The sequence below is a fragment of the Phoxinus phoxinus genome, assembly GCF_949152265.1.
Source record: "Phoxinus phoxinus genome assembly, chromosome: 1".
Classification (NCBI taxonomy): Eukaryota; Metazoa; Chordata; class Actinopteri; order Cypriniformes; family Leuciscidae; genus Phoxinus; species Phoxinus phoxinus.
In genome coordinates this window covers 7,193,587-7,217,070 of record NC_136876.1, presented here as the reverse complement: position 1 = coordinate 7,217,070, position 23,484 = coordinate 7,193,587, and the positions used below count along the sequence as shown (strand labels likewise).

Sequence of the window (23,484 nt, the reverse complement as noted above, 5' to 3'; positions counted from 1 at the left end):
TTCTCATTATTGTGACTTACATATTTATAGTATTTGCGCAACTGTGATGGAAACAGGCTTCCGTTTGGTCTGGACTTGATCCGTTGAGGAGTAATTATTCTCGGTTTAGAAATCGCCGAGCCAATCAATTTGCCAGGGCGGGCTTTATACGATGAAGGACAGATGATCAACAGTTGAAGTTGAAGTATCTTTAATGTCCCCAAGGGGCAATTTGTTTAACAACAAGTAGCCAACACATAAGCATTCACACAAAACACATAAAACCATAAGATAATAAATAGATAAAAATATAGTACACGTGTACCTATAGTTTGTTGAGAAACCCAACAGCTAATGGTACAAATGATCTCAAATATCTGTTGGACCTGGCACGTTTTCGGTAAGTATACCTCCTTCCTGATGGTAGGAGGCAAAATTCTGAGTGTAATGGGTGAGTGATGTTAGCCAAAATGGCCATTGCCCTCTGTGTAGCTCTGGCCTCGTACATATGCTCAGTGCTGTTGAGATCAGTGCCAATTATTTTCCGACATATGCTTACATTTTTTCCCAATCTGTTTTTGTTAATTACACTCAAATTGCCAAACCAACAGATCATAGCAAAGGTTAAAATTGATTCAACAAAGGATGAATAAAAAGCTTTCAGAAGTGATCTATCAACATTAAACCCATTCAACTTTCTTAAGAAAAAAAAGTCTCTGTTACGACCGCAGGCCTAACACAACTGAGGACAGCACAACACGACTCGTTCAATAGGGAATTTATTACAAAAGAACATAATGGTAGAAGGAAAACCAATCGGGGTAACACAATCAACACGAGAGCACACAGAACCGCCGCCGAACACCCCGCCCACCAAACAGATTTGGCCGCTTAGTGTTCTTATGCCAAACGCACACGATCCACAGGTGCCGACAATCAGTTCCTAACAAGACAAAGACACATACACACAAAGAACATTGTCACCCTCTGGAGGACAGACAAATCATTACACAGAACAAATAACTCAAATACATGCACATGTAACAGTCTCTGATTAGCTTTTTTGCATATATAGTCTGTATTGGAGTCAAAGTTCATTTTGTCATCTAAGGCCACATTTACACATAGCCGGGTATTTAGAGAAACGAATAATTCTCCCCCTCCTTTTTCAATAATAACATCGTGCACACAACCCGCATAAATACGCCGTCGAGCGCCTTTATAACTATGCTAAACCTATGGGCGGCAGTGTAGGGGGAAGCATAAAGCCATGCAAGCCAATCAGAATCCTCAGAATCGACAAGAGAGAACCTAAAACAACGTTTCTCCCAGTTGACACGACAACATATAACCGGCGTTTTCAGAAATCTCCACTTTGGCCGGAGTTTTTAGAAATTATCGTTTTCTGGGATAAAAACGGCGTTTTCGTGTAAATGACAGGCCAAAACGCAGAGAAATATCTGCGTTTTCCCATCGTGTAAACGGGGCCTAAAATGACGCCCAAATACTTGTATTGGCTTACCACATCTACCGCTATGCCATTAATCAAAGATGAAGTTCTGGTTGAAGGATTACGGCGAAAGTCAATACACATATATTTGGTTTTAGAGACATTAAGGTGGAGATATGAGTCCTTACACCATGAAATAAAATTGTCCAAAACTGGTCCATGGCCCTCCTCGTGATCCTGCAGAAGACTAATTGTCACAGTATCATCAGCATACTTAATGATATGCCTTGATTCAAACATACTCTGACAGTCTTTGGTGTAGAGCACAAATAAAAGTGGTGACAAAACACACCCTTGAGGTGACCCAGTTGAACACATGAGGACCTTAGATAAAGTATTATTTACCCGGGTCCTCTGTGGCCTCAGCATATTGTACCAAAATCAATATCAGGAAATTGCAAGAGTCTGTGAGCAAGAATATGGGGCTGCATACAGTTGAACGCTGATGAAAAATCAACAAAACACAAACGTGCATGTGTCTTCTTGCCCTCTAAATGTCCAGTAACAAAATCCAGCAGTGTTGCTGTGGCATCCTCAACCCCCTTACTCGGTAAATATGCGAATTGTAATGGGTCAATCATGCTCTGAGTCATGCAAAGTAACCTCCTCCTTACAATACGCTCAAAACCTTTCATCACTAGAGATGTCAGGGCCACAGGACGATAGTCATTCAATACCTTTGGAGAGGGAACTTTTGCCACTGAAACAACTACTGACTCTTTCCATATCCCTGGGACTTGTAATAGTGAGAGTTGGAAAATAAATGCAAAAATACTGTTCAGAAACAGAGCACAATTTTTAAGCAATCGGCCGCTGATGCGGTCAGGCCCCTGGCTCTTCTTATGCTCGTCTGCTCAAGAGTCTTCCAGACATCTATCTCATCAATCAAAATCTTACTTCCCTCAGACTCAATTCTGAATTCAGCCAGATCATCATTAAATTCATGGGTTAATTCGTCTAGATCAGTATATGAGTCCTTAAAAATGTCCCAATTAGTACTATGAAAGCAGCCATTCAATTCTTTAATTGCACCATCGGTCCATACAGAGACCTCTTTACGCTCAACTTTGCCTCTCTTAAGGGCTGATTGATAGATCGGAGCCAGAAAGACACAGCTATGGTCAGAAGACCCCAGGGGTGACATTGCATAAGATTTATAGGCATCTTTGACTACCATAGCACATATCTAGAATTTTACCATGTCTAGTAGGACAGTTTACATATTGATAAAAGTGCCCGAGATGTTTCTTAAGACTACACGAATTAAAATCACCAAGTATGAAATGCGGAGCATCGGGGGAAATATTTTGTAAACAGTGAACAAATTTGGTGATTTCAGCTGCTGCATCTGTCAAATTAGCTCTTGGGTGGATATAGACCAGTGTAAAGAAAATTTGAGGAATTTCTCGTGGCAGATAAAACGGACGCAGTGAGATAGATAAAAGTTCGATATGTGGGCTACAGATAGATTCCCTTACTATGATAGTTTTGCACCAGCGGGGGTTGACGTATAGACACACGCCCCCTCCTTGTGTTTTGCCAGTCAGCTGTGCGTCTCTATCTAACCGAATAGGCTGGCCAAAGCCATCAATTTCAAGATCCTGGTCCAAATCATGTTCTTTTAACCAAGTCTCAGTCAAAGCTATAACACAAGCATTCTTAAACTCCGGTATGAATTTAACATTTGCCTGCAGTTCGTCCACTTTGCTCCTTAATGATTGCACGTTTCCAAGGATGACCGAGGGAAGTGGCAGGCGGCGCAATCCAGCTCTGCGTAGCCTCCGTCGCACTCCTCCCCTCCGGCCACGCTTTCTCACCTGACCCGCTGATATCACCCACAATCCGGCGACAGGCCCACACCATCTTCCGCATGCTCCACTGCCTCGTCCGCGGATCCTCACCCCCAGCTCCGTTTGTCGATCGAGGCAAGCAGATCCACATCTGCGAATCTCTGGTGGAATTTCATTGCAAAAAAGTCCGTAGTGCTGAACCATTGTACTGGATTAGGAAATCTCGACTGTACGGCAGTCTATGAGACGAGTTGGTTTGATGATGGTTCACAACAGTCCCAAGAGTAAGCAAGCTCATAAGCAATGTGTTGAACAAGTCCATGTTAATTACTAAATATTGGGATACTTTATATTCCCACAGCTATAACAGACGAGATACAAAAAGAAAAAGAAAAAGTGAAAAAGCCTTTGATTTTAGATAGTAAGCGAAGTTGGTAGAAACCGGAACTGATTACAGATGATATGTGTTTATAAAATGTTAAAGACTGGTCAACAATAACGCCTAAGTTCTGCACTCCTGTAGATTTAAAGGGAGATAGACTCCCCAAGTCTGGACTTAAACCCTGGGACCTTTTACTCGGGCTGAAAACAATGACCTCGGTCTTATCATCATTTAGAGAGAGGAAATTTTGAGCCAGCCATGCCTTCACCTCCTCTAAGCATAGCAAAGAGAGTTTAACGCTGCAGGGTTATTTCTCTTGATTGGAATATAAATTTGGGTGTCATCCGCATAAAAATGAAATAAAGAGAAAATAGAGAGGGAGCCAAAATGGAGTCCTGTGGAAGACCACAGGTCAGAGGTGCCATGGAGCTGGAGAAATTACCCATCTTTACTAAAAACTTTCTGTCAGAAAGGTAAGACTGAAACCATGACAGAACAGAAGCTTTTAGGCCCACCCAAGTCTCAAGTCTAGCTAACAGAGTAGGGTGGTCAACAATGTCAAAAGCTGCCGAAAGATCTAAGAGAAATAGAACCACAGTATCTCCAGAATCAGTGGAGATATAAATGTCGTTTAGCACTCGCAGGAGGGCGGACTCAGTGCAGTAAGCAGTCCTAAACCCAGATTGAAAAGCCTCATAGATACAGTTATTTGACAAAAGGTGTTGGAGTTGATCCAATACGATTTTCTCCAATAACTTGGAAATGAAAGGTAAGACAGAGATGGGCCGGTAATTTTTTAAAACAGAAGGATCCAGTGAAGGCTTCTTGAGCAGAGGAGTGACCGTAGTCACTTTAAGATTGGCTGGAACAGAGCCCGTATTGAGATTGTCTTGTTAATAAGAGATACCATACCTGGTCCCACCGAGTCGATGATTCATTTAAAAAATCTTGTCTGAATGATATCATTTGGACAAAAAATAAAACAATAAAACAATTGGGGGAAGAGTTAAGTTAGGGCAGACACTAAGTCTTAAAGCTACACTGTGTAATTTTTTTAGTTGATTCTTAACAAAAAGCACTTAGTTCTTTCAAAAATATATGTGCTCATTAATGTATATTTACTTATTTCAAGTAATAAAGTATTCTCGTAAGTTTATAATCTGCCATTGAAAGTACATATGGGTGAGGGGTTCGAATGCTGGTCGCCATGTTGCCCCTCCATCTTGAAACTACATTAGCCAAAGAGGGACATACCCGTTAATTCAAGCTTCGCCTTTCGCGTTTTACAACTCGATGGCACAGTGTCGAATGTGAAGAGGGGGATTGCTTGAGACTGCAGATATGAAAACCTGAAAGCCTTTTTGAAAGTCTGTTGCTGATGGATCACTCTTATTCTCGAGGATATGTATCAGAGTCGCCAAGGAAGCGAAAAAGAGAGGAGGACTAGCCGAGGTAAGGCTGAGATGAGGTTGACATGAGCGCGAGCGCCCGGTGATCGCCTGGATCTCACAACTCTGAAAACGTCAGATCAAATTTTGAAATTTGAATTTTGAAAACTATTTAAACTACATTTCGTGACACAATAACAGTATTTAGTGCAAACAGACCGCCTAGCACTTGCCCTTTCCACAAGAAGCGGATTTCGCCTCAGACGCGTGTCAATTTTGCTTCAAACGCTTGCTTTTTAAGCGCGTCTATTTCGCTTCTAGACGAGCGAATGCATTCAAAATGTTCAAGCGGCAAACTAGACGCGGCAGGTGCGAATTTGACGCGCTATTCGCGTCCGGTGTGAACGCACAGTAAGACGGCAACGGAACAGGCAAATCAACAAGGTAAAAGTCAATATTGGCCTTTCCAAGATGGAAAGAGCTCATGAGGAGCAAGGATTTTAAAAAGGACGCCGAAGTTGCCTGCTTTCTTCTCGACAGGTAACGTTAATTCAGCCTATTTGTGTATAGCCTATTGGAAGTTTTATTGTTGCTTGGCTAATTATCATGGTTATTGTGCTGTGCACAACGCTAGAACGACGTCTAGGATAGTTTTCCTCGCGTCAATGATGAAAAAGGATTGTTTACCTTGTTACATAAATCATTGTTCTATGACGAATAACATGTGATTAATATTTTGAATAACGCTATAATTGGTAGGCTATATCAGAGGGCACTTTAAATTGGTGTACAAAAATAACGAAAACGTAAAACTATTATTAATTTTACATAGATGTCACAACCTACATGTTAACTGACAAATTAACTAACTGCAAATTATAATAGCTTTCTAAACGAACCTCATCACTTGAAGGAGCACTCATGGACGAAGTCGAACTGGAAGCCATGATAATCTTGGACTAAATCGGCCTCCGTAGGAGTTAAAACGAAATCGGAATTGAGAGGAACAGAAACTAATATTCACTGGATGGTCATATACCTTTTCACCGCTAGATGGGAGTAAAAATCACACAATGTAGCTTTAATTTAGTGATTTTGTTAATAAAAAAATCTCTGGAAGTCTTCACATAGAGCATCTGAGGCAACAGACAATTTAATAGAAGGATTTACAACAGACTGAATGACTGAAAACAAGACCTTTCGGTTAGAGTGATTGGATTCAATTAAGTTCGAGAAATATGCAGCTTTAGCTGACTTAGCAGGATTCTGGTATGCTGTAAGAGAGTCTTTGAACATATGGAAGGAGACCATTAGCCTGTCCTTTTTCCATTTGCATTCTGCCTTTCTACAAATTTGTCTTTGGTGACGAGTGACAGAGTTTTGCCACAGATCAGATTTTTGTTTGGATTTGTAAGGCTTAAGAGGAGCAGTCACGTTTGCTACCTTAAGCCAGGTAGAATTTAAAAGGCTAAGATGTTGATCCGCATCCAGGTCAGATAATGGTTGGTGCAAGTGTGAGCATAGTTCAGCAAAGCACAGGTCGAAGTTAGTGCTGAACTGTGGAGAGTAGACCCGCGAGATAACAGGTGCAATAGTGGGTTGAGAGAGCTCCGGAAGAGACAGTGAGAATAAAATAGGCTTCTAATCGGAGAGCAGAAAATCAGAGAATACAATATCAGTAACATCGATGCCGTAAGATAACACAAGGTCCAACGTGTGGCCCTGAATGTGAGTTGAGTTTTTGACCCACTGCAGTAGATTAAAAGCGTCTATTAAGTCAAGAAACTCCTGCGACAAGGAATTTGAGTGAAAACGGATGTGAATATTAAAATCTCCCACCAAAAGGAAGCGATCATAGTTTGTGGCAATATTGCCAATGAACTCAGTGAATTGCTGTATAAAACCATTAGTGGAGTGTGGAGGGCGATATATCACTCCTAGACAGATGGGACCATTCCAGTCTAGGTGGAGAAGCTGAGTTTCAAAGCTGGGGAAGGCCGTTACAGTGACTAGCCGGCAGAGTGAGGAGAAAGAGTTATTTAAAATAGTTATAATCCCACCCCCACGTCCACTCGGACGAGGAGAGTTAAAAAATTTACAGTTCTAGAACCAGTTCTGAGAAGGGAGTTAAAACACCGACCTTTATCCAGGATTCTGAGACAGCTCGCGTGCCCATTGGCTGCCCTGCGGCAAGTGCAACAGCCTATCGACGGAGGCCTTCTGTGACGTCAGATCCAATGAGGGTGCTTCGCAAGCAGGCGTGGCTTAGGCCTATACAAAGGCTCGAGAGGCTGTTATAGACTGGTTTTTCATATCTTCAGATAAAATCTTCATATCCATGAATTTTCATTCATGACATTTGTTTGGCGGCAGGCTGGGCCTCCCCCTCTACATTATTTAGGTTCTATAAGCTAGAAGTTCCCGCCCTGCAGGCTAGACTTCTATCAGTCTAAGTCTCGATTCGACTCACCTGGTTGAGCCGCACTATAAGGGTCGATAAAATCCAGTATAGACCGGCTGTGCCGCTCTTTATATCCCCTACTGTGTGCTTATGTACATGTGCGGGCCCACCCTGTTGGCCGCCTTTTTCCCACTTATGTGTGTCCCCCGGGTCTTTCCCCCCTGGGACTTATGTAGTGGATGCTTGACGCGCACGGCGTTGACAAGGGATTCCCGTTGCGCTATGCAATTACACAGTACGAGAGAACCTCTCGTAAGAGAACGTACTCGGTTACCTAACGTAACCTTGGTACTCTCTAGAAGAGGGAACGAGTACTGCGTAATCTGCCGTGGTCGGCGCCGCGAGCTCATTCGCTTCAGTCGATGAAAACCAGGTTGGCAGCCCCTGAGCATTCCTTATATATGCTAAGCCCCGCTCTGGCGGGCTATGCCACGTGAGGGCGCTTATTGAGCGTGATGTCTGTCTGGCTGTTGCAGTTGCCGCCAGGCAGCCAATGAGCACGCTAGGCAGCCTGCTCTAGGTCTGCCTGCTGCTACACTGCGTTGACAATAAATTAAAAAATTAAGGATAATTTTTTGGCTTCATATCTCGGGCAAAGATAACTTTACCCGTTGCGTAATGCAATTACGCAGTACTCGTTCCCTCTTCTACAGAGAACCGAGGTTACGTTAGGGAACCGAGTACGTTTCTAACAGCAAACACTCAGAATACAGTGAGATGATCTGCTGATGATCCTGAATGGCTTGTTGAATGAGTGTTGATAGTCTGAGGCTCATCAATATTAAAGGGATAGTTCACTTTAAAATTAAAATTCTGTCATCATTTACTCACCCTCAAGTTGTTTCAAACCTGTATTAATTTATTTCTTCTGCTGAACACAAAGAAAGATATTTTGAAGAATGTCAGTAACCAAACAGTAGTCTGTACCCATTGACTTCCATAGTAGGAAAAAAAATTACTATGGAAGTCAATGGGTACAGACTACTGTTTGGTTACTGACATTCTTCAAAATATCTTTCTTTGTGTTCTGCAGAAGAAATAAATTAATACAGGTTTGAAACAACTTAAGGGTGAGTAAATGATGACAGAATTTTAATTTTAAAGTGAACTATCCCTTTAACAGATCTGCTGAAAACACTCTTTATTTCATGACAATAGTCCCTGTTTTCACCTAATTTATTATGCTGATGTCTTCAGATCTGCTGTAAATTGTCACTTAAAGCTCATTTCATTGGTGTCAGCAGACTGAGGGCATTTGGCTACAAATATTACTTTTATGTTTCTTACAGTTCTGTCCTACTTTCTAGATATCTGCCCTCCTTTTAATAAATAAAAACAGTAATGTTAGAATTAGACATAATTAGACATAGACATTGTTTTACGATAGACAGATACATTATTAAATGTGTCAGTTAGCATATGGATAAAAGACAAAGGTATACCGCAAAAAAAAAAAAAAAAATCAGGCATATTTAGAACAAAAATAATTTGATGACATATTCAAACACTGTATTTAAGGATCATAGTGCAGCCCAAAAATACTTATTTATACATTGCCAATCATGGGCGCCGTATAGGGGGGAGAAAAGTTAGGACGATTCCAAGGGCCCCTGACTGACAGGGGCCCCAACAAATACGTTCAAAGTAATTTAAATTTTGTATTATATTATACACTATATAAACCATCATTGTACTTATTTTGGCAATAAAAGTTAAATATCCCCATTGACCAAAAAGTAAACATCCACCCCCCTGTATCTGGGTGGTTGACGTGAACTCAAATCCAATGTGGAAAAAAAAATATTTCTAAAATGTATGTCAAATGTCTTATAATTATATTGCTTAATATGTGAATAACTAAAAACGGAATGTGTACATTTCTAATTCCTTATTTATTTTGCATTTTATTCACTTTTTTTTGTGTGGTAGTCCCAAATATTGTCCACCGGTGTGACATTTTTTATGTTAATATTTAATTCAGAGATTGTGTGACAGATAAGACAAATATGCACAATCCTTATCAATTTGTCCTAATTACATTCCCACATCAAAAGTAACCAATAAAAATTCACAATCATGTTATTATCCCACTATAAGATGTACACATAGGGACTTTATCCAAACGTCTGGATTATATTCATTATAATTAGTATAAAACCTAATGAAGCTTCTTTCCATCCTTATATGTGCATAGTGATTATATCATTATTATACTATTCAACACCTTTTACATAAATTTGTGCATTTAAATGCCTTTTCCACTTATAATTTAGTTTGTCACACCACAGGACATTTCGTCACACCATTGGACAACAAAAAGTACAAAGTGCCCCTGTTTTGTACAGTCACATTTATTATTTCTTGTTCAAATAATTGTAAAAATTCATTAAAATAAAGTTACAACTTCAAGTTCAAATGTGTTTTGTACAATAAAGTCAGAAGAAAGAAGAAGAAACCAACATTCCCATAAAAAAGACCTGGGAGCCATCGTAACATTTAGCAAATTAAACTAAATTGACCTTGCTTATTACTTTTTTTGTTCAAATTTATTTAAAAATTCACTTAAATAAAAAGGTACGTTTTAAGTTAAAAGTTATATGGGTTAAAAAGTTAAAACTACTGTTCTCTGTATTTAATTCAGTCGTATTTTTAGTACAACTCAAGTCACTAAAATCACTCTAACCCTAACCGTGTATTTACACCGGATGCGAATAGCACGTAAAATTCGCGTCTACCGCGTCTAGTTTGCGGCTTGAACATTTTGAATGCATTCGTGCGTCTTCTTGTGAGGGGCAAGTGCTAGGCGGGTCTGTTTGCAAGAAAGGCCGCGAAATTTAAAAATACTACTGTTATTGTGTCACAAAATGTAGTTTTAAGAGTTGTTCAGTCGAGAATGTAGTTGTTTAAAGCTCAAAACTGTGGTTTATTTATAAAGATAGCGCCTATTTAAAAAATATATCTGACGTTTTCGGAGTTGTGAGATCCAGGCGATCACCGGGCGCTCGGCACTCATGTAACCCGCCGGGAACAGCCTTACCTGGGCTAGTCCTCCTGACGTTTGCCGCTGGTAAACGAGAAATGTTTAATTTCACAATCTATAGCTTCGGTACTATTATATGAAACATAAATTAAAAGACATTAATGACTCGTTATAACGTAGGTCAAACTACTTTTTTAATTATGCGAGTTTAATTCTCATTCAGAAATGTGTGACTGCAAGTGTTCAGTGTCACATCCATAGTTAACATATAGCTGAACAATGTCATTCCTTCTTTCACGCGGGCATTTAGTCATATTACAAAATAATTTATTGAGGCCAAACATATAAAATGACATTATAAACTGAAAAGCAGGCCTGCCCCCATTTACACGTCACTTCACCACGTGACAGCAGCAAGCAGGCTCCTGATTGGTTAACGCGGCGCGAATTGACGCCAAAGTTCTGATTTTTCAACTCGGGCGGCAGACGCGAATTCGCATCAAACGCGTGAATGCACAAAAAGCACTATATAAAATCAATCTTCATGTTCGATTACATAAAATCGAACTTGACGCGCGAATGAGGCGTATTCGCGTCTACCGCGCCACATTAATTTTTTACACGCATAACGCGTCTTTGCATTGACTTAACATTGAAATCACTCGCGCCAGAAGCTCTATTCGCGTTTGGTGTGAACGCAGGATAACCCTAACCGCTATAACATCTATTCAAGTATTTGAATGTATTTAGACTTATTTTTAATTACCGTAGTTTTAACATAAGCAACGCTACCCCGGACAGTCACGCCAGTGGACAAATGTCATGTTTAAAACTAAATATTTACATATTTGAATTATAATACTCATTAATTACAGATGTATTAGTTCTGGAAGATTAAACTGTATACAACAACAGATATTTTAATGAAATATTATACATTTTTATTTATATTTGTCACCATGAACACAAAAATGTAGCGTCACGTCAACCACCCATCTGCATGAAATGGTTTGGTCCTGCCTTAGCGCACTCATCAGTAGCCGCGTTTCTATTACAGATTTGCGCAGATTTTTTGCGATTTATTTTCTAAATATCGATACAAAACTATTGCGAAATGACGCCGTTTCGATTAACCGATGTTATGCGACTAAAACTTAATTTTCCTCTCGTGAATAGTCATTTTAAAAATCATGGCAACGGACGTTGGTAGGTTTATATATCCCAGCCACCGCACTAGACATTATTATTATTAACGGAAGGAGACGTAGGTGTGTTATTCAAGCATCAATGGGAAAGACTCTTATACTGTGAGCGGCAGATATGAGGAGTTTCTAGGTGTTTCTCCCTCATTTCTGCTTCGAGGTCTTGATTTTGGCATTTCTTTGAGGTTTAGAATCCAGTATTCCTGTAATTCGTTAACAGATTGACACCCTTTCTTTTGTCTTTCCACTCTCTATTTTCTCTCTTTCGTTTTTTTGAAAACCAGATTTTCTTTTACTATGCAACTTTGTGGTTTCTAGTGTTTCTGGCAACTAATCACCGTTATCCGTGTTTCAATTACCCTTCAAATTGCGCAAATTGAAATGAGGTGGTTTTTCAGGCAATTTTGAAAAATAAATATTTCGCAAAACTGCAATGGAAACGTTTTTTTGCGCATTTACACTCACATGATGTAGATGGTGTGGTGTGTTCGGACAGAATACGAGACGAGTTGTTTATTAAATTCATAAGACAAAAGAATTACAGGAATACTGGTGTATTTCAATTTATTTTTAGAAGCTTGCGCGCACACACACACACACACACACACACACACACACACTGTTTTGTAGCACTATAATAACCATGATGTGGAAATTCCGTTTTACACGTCAACTTTATTTAGTTGTTGGCATATATGTGCAGTTAAGTTAAAAAATCTGATGTTTTTATTCTTTTGAGATGATGATGTTCATTTATTTTGATTAAAAAATATTTAGGTTTTTTCATTTTTTTTTTTTTTTAATCTGTCATTAATTTTACAATAAAAATACATTGAGACTGTAAAGGATTGCTTTGAGGACATTTGTATGGTGGCTTTTAATCTCGCATCAAATAATGAATTGCATACTGTATGCAGACTTGCATTTACAAATCACCAGCAGTAAATATTGTGCTAGTACTAGTATTGAACTACAAGAAGCAAGACAGTTGCAAGCATTTGATTAGAGTTATGTAAAGCATATGATGGGACAGGTATGTCCTAGAGATCTGGTGACAACAGCTGTGCAGGGGGGGCCCAATGTTATTTTTTTTTTGTCATGGGGCCCAAAATTCCTGGTGGCACCCCTGTTGCCAATAATAGTCTTTATACATTGCCACTATCCTTTAAACCACTAAGTTTTACCCATTTGTCACCAAGATGTTTTTAATAATTTAAATGAACTTAGTATGAGCACTTAATCTTTTTATAAATACTTTAAATACAGGTATATATTTAATACAGGTCAGAATAACTAGGTTGCTTAATTTTTACACCAATATCTGTTACGCTAACATTATTTAACCTATGGTTTGAAATGGTTTCGCAAAATATATTTTTAACGTTCATGTTTTCTATGTATATAAAATCACTTTTACATTTTATTTTATGCAGACACTAACATTTGACATCTGTTCTTTGACCCTATAAAAACAAACATAATTACTGATATATTTTTGATTTTGGCAGATCATCTCCTCCAACCAATCTGCAGGTCAGTCAGTGAAGCTCTGCCCACAGCAATTCATCATCAGTGAAGCTCCTCCCACATCAGTCACATGATCAGTAAAGCTCCTCCCACAGGAATTCCCCAGTAAGAGCTGAAATCTGCAGAGACTGAGTTTATTAAAGAGGACAGTGAGAACACGAGTGATCCAGAACCCTGCAGAATGAAACACACTGAAGATCCTGAAGAACAAAGAGGTTGGTGTTTATTATTCATTCATTCATGATGCTGGAGAACATTCATGTTAGAAACATTCAAGCACTTCTTCACATTTAGACAAACAGTTCAACTATCAAATAGGTACTGCATTTTCAACAAATGTTCAATAAAGGGAGGTTTGAGAAACTTTAATATTGATTGTCAACATCAGGTTCAAACTAATATTAATTTTAGCTCTGGTTTATGGTTAACATTTTCTTCGCAACCATGTTGGAATATATGAATGTGAATTCCAAAAAACAAATTAATTACTCAAATGTTGGATATTTCTCAGTATATTTTACAATTCTTTTTTAGCAATAAAAAGTAAACTGTATCAAGTAAATTAACTTTCCAGAGTATGATTCATATGATTCATAGTTACTGATAAAGTGGAATTTCCCATAAATTATAGATGTTATTCTAATTATAGAGATTTTTTTTTTCTTACAAATAACTTTGGTAACAGGATTGATGAATGTGGTCAACACTATACAAAGGCTTGACACCACTGCTTAATTTGATGTGTTATTGGAATGTGTAAATGATATCAAGAGGTGGATGACAAAAAAAAATCTGCAGCTGTTGTGCTGCAAATTCCTCTCCTGCTCTGAAAGCCCAGTTAGGTCCTCTCTCAACAAATGTACGCAAACAAATCAAAAACCTTGGAGTGATCTTGGACTCTTCACGATTTTTTGATAAACAATTTAGTGCTGTTAGTTTTTTCCAGTTAAGATCTATTGCAAAGTTGAAGAACCTTCTTTCAAGCAAAGATTTAGAAGTTGCGATTCATACATTTGTAACATCACGATTAGATTATTGAAACTCTCTTTATTCTGGTCTTCCTCAATCATCACGATCTCGATTGCAAATTATTCAAATTGCGGCTGCAAGACTTTTGACTGGGTCTAAAAAGAGGGATCATATTTCTCCTGTTTTAGCGTCCCTTCACTGGCTTCCCATTAAGTTTAGAGTTAATTTTAAAGCTGCAGTTGGCAAGTCTGTCAAATTGAGGGGACTAGTGTCACTGACATTATTGGCATGTGGATAGTGGCATGTGTCACACTGACTAAAAAGAGGGATCATATTTCTCCTGTTTTAGCGTCCCTTCACTGGCTTCCCATTAAGTTTAGAGTTCATTTTATAGTGGCATGTGACACACTGACATGACTCCTGACTAACACATGTCGCGGAACATGTCACCGTGTTGTGACACCTCCAGTATGTGACTGACAGATTAATCGAACACCTATACTGACGTGATTGTGGCACAAAATCCTAAATAAATAGACAAATTTTGTGATATTTAAAATATAAATTAAACAAATTAAATGGAAGATAAATTGACATCATTCATGGAAAGTTTCAATGACATATAATCAATTTATAAAAATGCATCAAATTATCATAATATTTTATAGCAGTTGTCTACTTTCTACCATTACATCAGGGCTCACTTTGAATTATTTCAATGTACTGAACATTTTATTTAATAACTTTTTCTTTCATGTCAGACCTGATGGAAGAGAGCGAGGAGAGTGAAGAACTGAGTGAAGTGGAGGAGGAACATCATGTCCAACCTGGAGGAAAACCTTTGAGTCGCTCAAAGACTAAAAATACATTTTTAAAGAAAAGAAGAGCCAAGAAATCTTTCACCTGCACTCAGTGTGGAAACAGTTTCACAGCCAAACAAAGTCTTGAGCGTCACATGAGGATCCACACTGGAGAGAGACCGTTCTCATGTGAGCAATGTGGGAAGAGTTTCAAAACCAAATGTAATCTTGAGAGTCACATGAGAATTCACACTGGAGAGAGACCGTTCTCATGTGATCAGTGTGGAAACAGTTTCACAACCAAATGTAATCTTGAGAGTCACATGAGAATTCATACTGGAGAGAAGCCGTTCTCATGTGATCAGTGCGGGAAGAGTTACACCCGATCTTCACACCTTGAAAGTCACAAGATGATCCACACCGGAGAGAAGCCGTTCTCATGTGATCAATGCAGCAAATCATTTCTTAGTGCATCAGCCCTGAAGAATCATCTGACAGTTCATACGAAGGAGAAGCCGCATTCATGTTCTGTGTGTGGAAAGAGTTTTTCACGGCTGCAATATTTACATAGACATGAGAAAATTCACACTGGTGTGAGAGAGTACATGTGCTTTGAGTGTGAGAAGACTTTCATTACAGCGGCCAGTTTAAAAGAGCACCAGAGAATTCACACTGGAGAAAAACCTTACAAGTGTTCACACTGTGACAAGAGATTCAAGCTGTCATTATCTCTAAAAACACATGAGAGGATCCACACTGGAGAAAACCTGCATGTATGCCATCAATGTGGAAACAGTTTCACATACAAACAGTCTCTTAATATTCACATGAGGATCCACACCGGAGAGAAGCCGTTCTCATGTGATCAGTGCGGCAAAACATTTATTAGTGCATCAGAGCTGAAGGCACACCTGACAGTTCATATGAAGGAGAAGCCGCATTCATGTTCTGTGTGTGGAAAGAGTTTTCCACTGCTGCAAACTTTACATCAACATCAGAAAATTCACACTGGTGTGAGAGCACATGTGCTTTGAGTGTGAGAAGACTTTTACTACAGCAAACAACTTAAAACGGCACCAGAGAATTCACACTGGAGAAAAACCTTACAAGTGTTCACACTGTGACAAGAGATTCAGTCGTTCAGGACATCTGAAATCACATGAGATGATCCACAGCGGAGAGAAGCCGTTCACATGTGATCAATGCGGCAAAACATTTCTTAGGGCATCAGAGCTGAAGAAACACATGATGGTTCATACAAAGGAGAAGCCGCATTCATGTTCTGTGTGTGGAAAGAGTTTTTCACTGCTGCATAATTTACATAGACATGAGAAAATTCACACTGGTGTGAGAGAGTAATCACATGAGAGGATCCACAGCAGAGAGAAGCCGCACACGTGTGATCAGTGTGGGGAGAGTTTCTCTTTTATAAATCACCTGAAGATACACATGAAGATCATACAGTGGAGAAACCACATCACCACAGTCTGAGATCACGGTAATTGACTGAGCAACAAAAGCCGCTTTCACACAGGGATGACGGAAAATACACGGATAATTTGAACCGGGTTCGTTTGATTTTGGTTCATTCACACTGCCAGTGAATTTCTGGAATCAGAGAGTGCGTTCACACACAACCCGTAAAAATCCTGTAAAGACACGTGACATCGATGTGACGTAATATCTCAGCAGCGTCTTAAATTTGACGCTTGTGCATTTTTCTCTGATTCGATCATAAACTAGCGCATTACAGACCGTTTCACCTGGCGAACCATCCCGGCTTCAGCGTCATCATTACGACACGGCATTGTTTACGGCTTTTGTTCACACAGCACGCGTTCCGGGACTGAACACGGCAATGTTACTAGGTCCCCAACCCGGCCTCAATCCCGGGTTGTGTTTGCATTCACACAGAAGGCACTTTGGCAATTTCCCAGGATCAACGCGCTGTGTGAAAGGGGCTAACGTCTCTTCTGTGTAAGTTAGCCACACATCACCCTATAGCCATCACACATCACAGAAACATCACACAGCAAACGAAACCACGTTAAAAAAACGGTTTATCAGCTCGGAGCAATACTAGACAGTGTTTTACTCGTGGGCCGATCTCGATCACGCAGCAACATTACTACAGAGCGCTGGGAGATCCGTTGAGAAAGCATTTTAAAGGGGATAGTTCACCCAAACATGTACTCTTACATGTACCCAAACTTTTAACTTAAAACGTACCTTTTTATTTAAGTGAATTTTTAAATAAATTTGAACAAAAAAAGTAATAAGCAAGGTCAATTTAGTTTAATTTGCTAAATGTTACGATGGCTCCCAGGTCTTTTTTATGGGAATGTTGGTTTCTTCTTCTTTCTTCTGACTTTATTGTACAAAACACATTTGAACTTGAAGTTGTAACTTTATTTTAATGAATTTTTACAATTATTTGAACAAGAAATAATAAATGTGACTGTACAAAACAGGGGCACTTTGTACTTTTTGTTGTCCAATGGTGTGACGAAATGTCCTGTGGTGTGACAAACTAAATTATAAGTGGAAAAGGCATTTAAATGCACAAATTTATGTAAAAGGTGTTGAATAGTATAATAATGATATAATCACTATGCACATATAAGGATGGAAAGAAGCTTCATTAGGTTTTATACTAATTATAATGAATATAATCCAGACGTTTGGATAAAGTCCCTATGTGTACATCTTATAGTGGGATAATAACATGATTGTGAATTTTTATTGGTTACTTTTGATGTGGGAATGTAATTAGGACAAATTGATAAGGATTGTGCATATTTGTCTTATCTGTCACACAATCTCTGAATTAAATATTAACATAAAAAATGTCACACCGGTGGACAATATTTGGGACTACCACACAAAAAAAAGTGAATAAAATGCAAAATAAATAAGGAATTAGAAATGGACACATTCCGTTTTTAGTTATTCACATATTAAGCAATATAATAATAAGACATTTGACATACATTTTAGAAATATTTTTTTTTCCACATTGGATTTGAGTTCACGTCAACCACCCAGATACAGGGGGGTGGATGTTTACTTTTTGGTCAATGGGGATATTTAACTTTTATTGCCAAAATAAGTACAATCAAAGACATCATTAATTTTATTATTATTTGAAATATACTCAATGATGATGGTTTATATATTGTATAATATAATACAAAATTTAAATTACTTTGAACGTATTTGTTGGGGCCCCTGTCAGTCAGGGGCCCTTGGAATCGTCCTAACTTTTCCCCCCTATACGGCGCCCATGGGAGGAGCATCATGTCCAACCTGGAGGAAAGCCTTTGAGTCGCTCAAAGACTAAACAGACATTTTTAAAGAAAAGAAGAGCCAAGAAATCTTTCACCTGCACTCAGTGTGGAAAGAGTTTCACAACCAAACAAAGTCTTGATGTTCACATGAGAGTTCACACTGGAGAGAAGCTGCACACGTGTGATCAGTGCCGGACAAGTTTCACACAATCAGCAAACCTTGAAATTCACATGAGGATCCACACTGGAGAGAAGCCATTCATGTGTGATCAGTGTGAAAAGAGTTTCACATGCAATCAAAATCTTAAGCGTCACATGAGAGTTCACACTGGAGCTGTTCACATGTGATCAGTGTGAGAAGAATTTCACAGCTAAAGCAGGTCTTGATGTTCACATGAAAGTTCATACTGGAGAAAATCACGCATGTGATCAGTGTGACAAAACATTTATTGTGTCATCACAGCTGAAGTCACACATGATGGTTCATACGAAGGAGAAGCCACATTCATGTTCTGTGTGTGGAAAGAGTTTTTCACTGCTGCTATATTTGCATAAACACGAGAAAGTACACACTGGTGTGAGAGAGTACATGTGCTTTGAGTGTGAGGAGAGGTCTTGGCTGCACTGCACTGCGCTGAGCTGAGCTGGCCTTTTTAACTGTATTCTATTAATTTTAATGAAGACATCTGTGAATAATAAGTTTTGACCAATATATCTACAATTTCCCCCAACAACAGCCATGTTATGACATTGACATAAACACAATTTACCCTTGAAAAAAGTCGTGATCTTTCTTTTTCTCCCTTTACCCTTTAACCCTTTGGGGACTAAGCCCTTTTTGGTCCGTTTTCTCTATTTTTACATTTGGGCTTATAAACCATATGTAATGGAGATGGAACACCATGTGTTTGGTATCTATGGATTCAGAAGACCCTATGCTAACATAAGCATGCATGTAATGTGTTTATAAAGGAAGTATGTGTGAAAAATGTACAATAATCGAGAGAATTTCAAAACCGAAAATTAGATTTTTGTAATTTATTACTGAAAATCACACCTCACACAACAATAGTGAACAGTTTTTGAACCAAAAAAATATTTGTCAAACCCTTTGCTTGACAGCCATTTGTAATTGTTCAATCAAATGTGTTAAGAACAATGAAATAAGGAACTTTTTTTACAAACAGTCCCAGGCGTGAAAAAGCGGTCTGCTCAGAACTAAATGAGACCTGCTTGCTCTGAAGAACATGACACACTCACAACCTGGCAGATTTACTTTCCACTAACTGTTCCAGAGCTTGTTCTGCCGTAAATCTTACTGCTAGCCATCATAACAGTGCTAAAACAATACAATAATAATGCTATTTAAGTTATTCTGTCTCTCTCTTATATAGATCTCTGTGCGCTCTGTAATACTCCGCTCCGTTCGCTATCTGTCTCATTCTCCGTCCACATGACGCTGTTTGTTTGTACATGTTGAAGGCTACAGAGTTCTCTGATTGGCTAGAATACGTCATGGTAACCTTCCTCTGATTGGGTAAAAAAAAAATCCTCCCAGCGGCAATTTTTCCATTGGTGGAATTTGCCTAACAACATCGATTTCATTGGCCTTTTTATGTAGTGGTATTGCGCAACAGCGAAGCGTGTGTATAATACAAACGGGATACCACTGTTTTCAGCGGAATCTGAGGAAGACGGCAAAAAAGACCGCACCTCTCTATCATTAATAGTTTTGAAGATAATCGCACATTTGTAAAAGTATGCCATTTTGGGCGGTACCGCCCAATTCGTCTCCAGAGGGTTAATGCAACTCAAACTCCTAATATTTTACTATAAGCAATTATAGAGATATAAACATAATCAAAGCACTTACAGGATTTTCATTCAGGATTTCACTCTTCAGCTGCGGGAGAACCACAACAACAATCTAAAAAGATGGATGACGCCTCTTCGCGTCTCGTCTGTGACGCTGTATAGGACGCTGCTAATCGCTGCCCTGATTGCTGCCTCACGCTAAAAAATAAATAAATTACTGTTATAAATATAAAACGTCCTAAAGACCTAAATCCAAAATCCAAAAATAAATTATTATGGGGGGTCCCTAATGACTTAAGGAGGGTCCGGGACCCCCCCAGACCCCCCTCATTTCAAACCCTGATAGTAGCACAGAGTAATGATGATAATTGTCGTTGTCAAGGATGCTAAGAAGATACACACACAGAACAATACTCCCATCAGGTGTAGGCTTATTCAGATGCACAACAATGTGGAGAGACACTTGTAAGGAACTCTGTCCATATAGCAATTCTTCTTCTTTTATGTCCATCGATGGCTTTGGCAAGCCGAACAAGATCTCTAGTGTCTCTGGCGGTCTGTTCCTTCTCATGGCATCTTCAACTCTCTGCTGTTCATGTCCCACAGTGAAATTGCCTTTAGCTTCAAGTAGAGAAAATTACTTGCAGGGAATAGCAAGCCCTGAAAACTGAAAAAGGCATTGGGTCTCATTCATGAAACATTCGTAAATATACAAGTAAATATGTGAGTGATTTGCGCGTAAAGAGACCTTCCTGAAAACTCTTCTCCTGATTCACAAATACTTCATAAACGTCAGCCTACTCCTCGGCATCAGAAAAGGAGGAGGAGGACCTCCAGCCACCCCCAAAGACCCAGAGGCCGTGCCCAAGCAGGTCGCTGTCTTCCCGGAGGCCGTGCCCGTGCAGCCCGCTGTTGTTCCGGAGACCGTTCCCGAGCAGGCCGCTGTGTACCTGGGAGCCGTGCCCGTACAGCCCGCTGTCGTCCCAAAGGCCGTGCCCGTGCAGCCCGCTGTCGTCCAGGAGGCCGTGCACGTGCAGCCCGCTGTTGTTCCGGAGACCGTTCCCGAGCAGGCCGCTGTGTACCTGGGAGCCGTGCCCGTACAGCCCGCTGTCGTCCCAGAGGCCGTTCCTGCGCAGTCCGCTGTCGTCCCAAAGGCCGTGCCCGTGCAGCCCGCTGTCGTCCAGGAGGCCGTGCCCGTGCAGCCCGCTGTTGTTCCGGAGACCGTTCCCGAGCAGGCCGCTGTGTACCTGGGAGCCGTGCCCGTACAGCCCGCTGTCGTCCCAGAGGCCGTTCCTGCGCAGTCCGCTGTCGTCCCAAAGGCCGTGCCCGTGCAGCCCGCTGTCGTCCAGGAGGCCGTGCACGTGCAGCCCGCTGTCGTTCCCGTGCAGTCCGCTGTCGTCCCGGAGGTCGTTCCCGTGCAGCCCGCTGTCGTCTCGGAACTGCCCACCATCAGTCCGGCCACAGCCAAGAGGGCGGTGTTCCTCTTTTACGCAGTAGCGGTTCTGCATGCATGGAGGAGGCACACGTCTGCCGAGCCTGAGCTTCACGTCACGCCTGCCGAGCCTGAGCTTCACGTCACGCCTGCCGAGCCTGAGCTTCACGCCACGGCTGCTGTTCCTGAGCCGGTGCCCGTGTCTGTTCCTGAGCCGGTGCCCGTGTCTGTTCCTGAGCCGGTGCCCGTGTCTGTTCCTGAGCCGGTGCCCGTGTCTGTTCCGGTGCCCGTGTCTGTTCCTGAGCCGGTGCCCGTGTCTGTTCCTGGGCCGGTGGTGTCCGTTGCAGTTCCTGAGCTGGTGGTGTCCGTTCCAGTTCCTGAGCCGGTGGTGTCTGTTGCTGTTGCAGTTCCTGAGCCGGTGGTGTCTGTTCCAGTTCCTGAGCCGGTGGTGTCTGTTGCTGTTGCAGTTCCTGAGCCGGTGGTGCCTGTTCCAGTTCCTGAGCCGGTGGTGTCTGTTGCAGTTCCTGAGCCGGTGGTGTCTGTTGCAGTTCCTGAGCCGGTGGTGTCTGTTGCAGTTCCTGAGCCGGTGGTGTCTGTTGCAGTTCCTGAGCCGGTGGTGTCTGTTGCAGTTCTTGAGCCGGTGGTGTCTGTTCCTGAGCCGGTGGTGTCTGTTCCAGTTCCTGAGCCGGTGGTGTCTGTGACTGTTCCTGAGCCAGGGTCTGTCTCTGTTCCGCCTTGGTCTTCACCGCCATGGCCGCCCGAGTGGTCGTCTTCACCCTGGTCGTCTCCGCCGTGGCCGCCCGAGGGGTCTTCTCCGCCGTAGCCGCCCAAGGGGTCTTCACCGCCGTGGCCGCCCGAGGGGTCTTCACCGCCGTGGCCGCCCGAGGGGTCTTCACCGCCGTGGCCGCCCGAGGGGTCTTCACCGCCGTGGCCGCCCGAGGGGTCTTCACCTCCGTGGCCGCCCGAGGGGTCTTCACCGCCGTGGCCGCCTGAGGGGTCTTTACCGCCGTGGCCGCCCGAGGGGTCTTCACCGCCGTGGCCGCCCGAGGGGTCGTCTCCGCCCTGGCCACCCGATGGATTGTCTGTTTCGCCCTGGCCGCCGCTTAAGCCGTTCCCCCTTGTTCCTGTTCCCTTCCATGGACCTGGCCCCCCATCCCACCCCCTGAACCTCGCCCCCCATCCCACCCCCTGAACCTCCACCTTTCCTCCTCCTGCCTGGACTCTTGTTTTGTTTGTTTCTTGTGGTCTTGGAGCGTCTGGTAGCCGCTCCGTAGAGGGGAGGTTATGTCACAGTGTCTGGTGGTTCCCTGGGTTTAACACTAGAGGTCTCAGTTTTCATGGTGTCTAGGCATTTTCACTACATTTCCCATAATCCTGTCTGTCACTGATTGTTCATTTCCTTCAGCTGTTTCTCGTCACCTTGTTTGCACTTGTGTATATATACCCTGTCTGTTTCAGTGTTTGTCACGGAGTCCTTGTATATTGTCCCCACACTTCCGTTCCTGTTGTTCGTGTCTATCTTGTATTATTTGGATTGCCTTTGATTTCGACCCTTGCCTGGACTGTTGTGAGTACAGATTACCCTTTTAATAAAAGACTGCACTTGGATCTTCTCATCTTGTGTGTGATCGTGACAATATGACAGATGCAGTTAATGGAGTTTCATCTGTTAATCGAACAGTCCCAGAAGTGAAAAGAAAATGGTTCGACATGAAGCTTGACTGCAAAAAAACGAATTAGTTCACTTCGAAAAAATATAGCCCAGCCCTATTGAAAGCAATTAATTATTTGATTAAAGTGTTCCGTTTGCAGATGCAATCACTGGCTCTTATATTAAAAGTAAAAAGAAAAAACTTATGTAATTACTATATATAATATTTTTTCAAAATGCTGTGTAAATATGTACCCGATTAAGGTGAATTAAAATGCAGCAAATGAGCAAAACGTTCGGATGTTAAACGC

General features: G+C 41.2%; 1 protein-coding gene across 1 annotated transcript; it reads left to right on the top strand.

The window, feature by feature from the left end:
- The first annotated feature begins 13,337 nt into the window (after nt 1-13,337).
- On the top strand, nt 13,338-19,048 carry LOC307000911 (uncharacterized protein). The gene is made up of 2 exons (XM_079616867.1): nt 13,338-13,434; nt 14,950-19,048. Exons 1-2 carry the CDS (start codon nt 13,401-13,403, stop codon nt 16,020-16,022), a joined length of 1,107 nt encoding a protein of 368 aa, XP_079472993.1. The 5' UTR covers nt 13,338-13,400; the 3' UTR covers nt 16,023-19,048.
- The last annotated feature ends 4,436 nt before the right edge of the window (nt 19,049-23,484 follow it).